The sequence below is a fragment of the Octopus bimaculoides genome, chromosome 5 (genome assembly GCF_001194135.2).
Source record: "Octopus bimaculoides isolate UCB-OBI-ISO-001 chromosome 5, ASM119413v2, whole genome shotgun sequence".
Lineage (NCBI taxonomy): Eukaryota > Metazoa > Mollusca > Cephalopoda > Octopoda > Octopodidae > Octopus > Octopus bimaculoides.
Genome location: NC_068985.1, coordinates 104541396 through 104546162, shown reverse-complemented (window position 1 = coordinate 104546162; position 4767 = coordinate 104541396). Strand labels below are relative to the sequence as shown.

Sequence of the window (4767 nt, the reverse complement as noted above, 5' to 3'; positions counted from 1 at the left end):
TACATGTTGCAACAAAAGCTGAACAATAATCTCGTGTCCTCCTGCAGCTGCTTCCATGAAAGGGGTCATCCCCAGGCTTGGTTCCCTGCCAACATGAAATAATAATAATAATAATAATAATCATGATAATAATAATAATAATAATAATAATAATAATAATAATAATAATAATAATAATAATAATAATAATAATCACGATTCTTTCTAATTTTGGCATAATATCAGCAATTCTTGTTTTTCTTCCTCTTCTCGAACACTACCATTGCTACCCCAACAATCTTGAAAACCCTTCTCCTACTAAGCCATAAAAAGATAAGAATTCAAAGCAAAATAAAGGCATTTTTCAAAAGTATCAATGACCTATATACCTGGCGTTTAAGTTGGCATTATTCTCTAACAGGAATTTGACAACATTCTGGTGTCCGGCATATGTGGCATGGAACAGGGATGTCCATCCTCGTTTATCCACTGCTTCAAGATCAGAGCCATGCTGGAAAATGAAACAGGAAAAGATTAACAAGAAGAGTTATTATATAGGTTTCAAATTTTGACACAAAGCCAGCAATTTAGGGGAGGGGTTAAGTTGATTACATTGACTGGTGCTTATTTTATTGACGACGAAAGGCAAAGTAAACCTTAGCAGAATTTGAACTCAGATCGTGAAGACAGATGAAATGCTGCCATGCACTTTCTCTGGTGTGTTAATGATTTTAATTTACTCATTGCTTTGACATAGCTAGATATTGGTTTCAAATTTTAGCACAAGACCAGCAATTTTGAGGGAGTGGGTAAGTTGATTACATCGACCCCCATGATCAACTGGTGCTTATTTTATCAACCCTGAAAGGATGAAAGGCAAAGTCAATCATGGGCAGAATTTGATCTCAGAATGTAAAGCCAGATCGAATACTGCTAAGCATTTTGCCCAGCGTCCTAGTGATTCTGCCAGTTCACTACTTTAAAACCCTTTTGTTACTGTATTTATTTTGAGATGTTCTCTGTTTCTTTCAATTAATTTTAAATATAACAAAGAATTTAGTAAAATAACTTAGTTATCATTAAGCTGGTTTTAGGAACATAAGTTTGGTGGAAGATTTGAATTCAAAACTTATGAAAACAAGCCATTTGTACTATAGAGCCAGAAACAGTTTCAGCCAGGTTGATAATGAAAGGGTTAACAAGAAGAGTAACATTAACAATAGCATAGAATAGGGGAGGGGGTGTCAGTGGGGCCCCAGTTAAGCGGCCCTTAAAAAAATTGCGCCCCCTTAGGACATTCCCTGGGATTAGGGCAGTTTCGTTGTCCTTGCATCAATGGTCTAGGAGGAGTTAACGAACATAAAAATGTAACAGACAGAGACACATCACTCAAATTTATAATAGGACATATATATATATGTATACAACAAAATATGAACTCCTATCAGAATTTTCATACCATGGACAAAAACCCTTTTCACCCACACTACATAGCACATTCCTTGGACAACAGAACAGCAGTTTTAACATCCAACATATATTTTTACTTTTATTTCTATTCTCTTATTTCCCTTTATACTTCCTACATCTCTCCCTTTCCAAAATAACTTCTCATATTGAACTCTACTCTTTCTTTCTAGTTAACTCTCTCATATCGTCTCTGATGATGGGATATCTTTTATAACCGTGAAACAGCTGTAAGACCACCTTTCTCTTTATAAATGTGCTAGGAGTTTCACACTGCCTTGGTTTTGTTGTCTCGTTTTATTTAACACCCATATATATATTCTTTTATTTGTTTCAGTCATTTGACTGCGGCCATGCTGGAGCACCGCCTTTAGTCAAACAAATTGATCCCAGGACTAATTCTTTGTAAGCCTGGTACTTAGTCTATCTCTTTTGCTGAACTGCTAATTTATGAGGACGTAAACACAGACACACAAATACATACATACATACATACATACATACATACATACATATATACATGTATATACATACATACATACACACATACATACATACATACATACATACGACGGGCTTCTTTCAGTTTTCATCAACCAAATCCACTCACAAGGCTTTGGTCGGCCCGAGGCTATAGTAGAAGACACTTGCCCAAGGTGCCACGCAGTGGGACTGAACCCAGAACCATGTGGTTGGGAAGCAAGCTTCTTACCCCACAGCCACTCCTGCACCTATATACATACATATATATATATATATATATATATATATATATATATATACACATACATACATACACATACACACACACACAATCACACAAACACAATAAGTTTCTTTCAGCTTCTGCCTACTACAACTACTCACAAGGCCAGAAAGCATTAGTCAGCCTATGGTGCCAAGCAGTGGGTCTGAACTTGAAACCATGTAGCTAGGAGTGAACTTTCTAACCACACAACCATGCCTATGTCTACCTTACCTGTCCAATAACAACATTGTCACTAAAAACAATGGTTTTATGCAGATTGAAAACAGGGATTATTTTTGTTACCTGAAACAGGAAATAGGACACTCTTTCATTGCCACAGCTGGAAGCTAACATCAAAGATGTTTGCCCCTTGTAGTTGCTTATGTTCACATTGGCATTGGCCTTCAACAGGAGGTTCAAGATGTTTTCATGTCCAATATAGCTGGCATACATCAACGGGGTCCATCCACCTTTATTACGGCAGTCAATATTTACTTCATTCCTAGAAAGGTAAAAAGAAAAATGTTTTTTAATTCAGTATCATCAGAAAAGTAGTGTAGCTTGTAAGGGAGGGGGGAGGTGACAGGAGAGAGATTGTGGCAGTGGGGGTAGGTTGTGATAGTGGAACGAAGGCTGCAACTGGAGGTGGTGCAGTCCAACAGAGTTGATGCTTTTATGGGAGTGGCACTTTTAGTACAGAGAAAATTCAAGGGCTGTCCTGGGCAGTACACACTTTAACTATGCCATTGCATCACAAACTGATCTCTGTCTGTCTGTCTCTCCCTCTCTCTCCCCTCTCTCTCTCCCTCTCCCCTCCCCCTCTCTTCCCTCCTCCCTCTCTCCCTATCTCTCTCTCTCCCTCTCTCATGCACAGAGTTAGAAACTCAAATACACATATATAATTGAGATTGCATCTTACCTGACCAAAATAGAACGGACGCATTCATAATGTCCAATGCTGGAAGCTGTGTGAATGTCAAGAGGACAAGGTACAAAATCTTCATCTTCATTAATAGCCACTCGTCCTCGCCAAACTGACAGACTCCGATCAAGAAGTTCACTCTCAGAAGATTCATCAGAACCCTCGCAGGAGTTGTTTTCAGTACCAGAACTCATTGTTTCAAATAGTGTGAACAGAGCTGGGTTCTATCTGGAGATGAACTATGGATTGTTACACAGAAACATTTTGACCCAGATGTGGGTAAATTCACTCCTTGCTGGACACCCTGTCAAAATAAAAGAATATATTTCAAGTACAGGAGTTTATGGCAGCTATCGAATAGTTGAGGCTATGAAAGAAAATGCTTCCCTGGGACTTTGTTTCCTTGTAATTCTTTTTATTAATAAAGCATAATTTTACATACAAAAAGGAATCAATCAACTTATTTCCATTTTGAAAATATTTTTGTTTTGGAGCTTAAACTCTGGGATCTTCCCTCCCATGATCCTCTTTGGTTTTCATCTGTACGTGTACTGGTATCTATTTGTTTTTAGTATATATATACATATCTATGTGTGCGTATGAGAAAGAAAGAGCTATATAAATTGAGGCTAAGTTCAAGGTGAACTGAATTTGGGATCAACTTTTGACTCCTGGTTTAATCATTTCACTTCATCCCGACTGGGTAGGAGCAATCTTTTCTGAGAAGTAGGTTGCATGAGACATGGTTTATTATCAAGCATGCCGCACTACTAAAAAAATTATAATGAATTTCATTTTCCTTGTTAAGTTATGTGTATTATTCAGAAAACCCCTCTGGCCATAACTCATCATAATTGATCTACACTTAGCCAATAATCCCTCCATAATCAACATAATGACAAGTTTGCTTATGTAACATCTGTTTTTCTTTTCCATGCTAGTATGGGGTGTGTAGGGACTTATTTGTGATAGGATTTTATTCGTGGATGCCCTTCCTGGTGTTAATCTTAACTTGTTTATTCCTGGATGCCTTCATGTTGCTGATCCTAACTTCTTTATTCCTGGAAGAATTGTTAGCACGCTGGACGAAATACTTAGAGGTATTTTCCCCTTTGTTACATTCCGAGTTCAAATTCCACCGAGGTCGACTTTGCCTTTTATCTTTTTGGGGGTCGATAAATTAGATTCCAGTTAGGTACTGGGGTCGATGTGATCGACTGTCCCCTCCCCCAAATTTCAGGCTGTATGCCTATAGTAGAAAGGACTATTATTATTATTATTACTAATTTGTAAGGTATTGAGCAGGTAGAATCATTTGTGCATCAAGCAAAATACCATGAGAAATTTCTTCTAGCTCTTTCTGTTCTGGTTTCAAATCCTGCAGAAGCCAACTTTGCCATTCATCCTTTTGGGGTCAGTACAATAGAGTACGAGTCAAGTACTAAGGTCAATGGTATCGAGTAAAACCCAGCCATCAAAAATTGCTAGTTTTGTACCAAAATCAGAAACTGTTAATATTATTGTCACATCAAAGTGGCAATTTAGGATTTATGGAGAGTCAAAGTTGGGAATTGTGTGTATGTGTATATACATACACACACACACACACACATATTAGATAGATAGATAGATAGATAGATAGATAGATAGA

At 37.5% G+C, this 4767-nt stretch overlaps 1 protein-coding gene across 2 annotated transcripts in view; it reads right to left on the bottom strand.

Moving 5' to 3' along the window:
* The window catches only part of LOC106879729 (ankyrin repeat and SAM domain-containing protein 3), a 20405-nt gene extending 16990 nt beyond the window's left edge, over window positions 1-3415 (bottom strand). For both annotated transcript variants that reach the window (XM_014929410.2, XM_014929411.2), the window contains exons 1-4: window positions 3114-3415; window positions 2498-2696; window positions 369-490; window positions 4-85 (exon numbers count right to left, since the gene is read on the bottom strand). In XM_014929410.2, coding sequence (XP_014784896.1) covers window positions 4-85; window positions 369-490; window positions 2498-2696; window positions 3114-3310 — 600 coding nt within the window. In that variant the 5' untranslated portion in view covers window positions 3311-3415. The remainder of the gene's footprint in view (window positions 1-3; window positions 86-368; window positions 491-2497; window positions 2697-3113) is intronic.
* Window positions 3416-4767: the final 1352 nt, after the last annotated feature.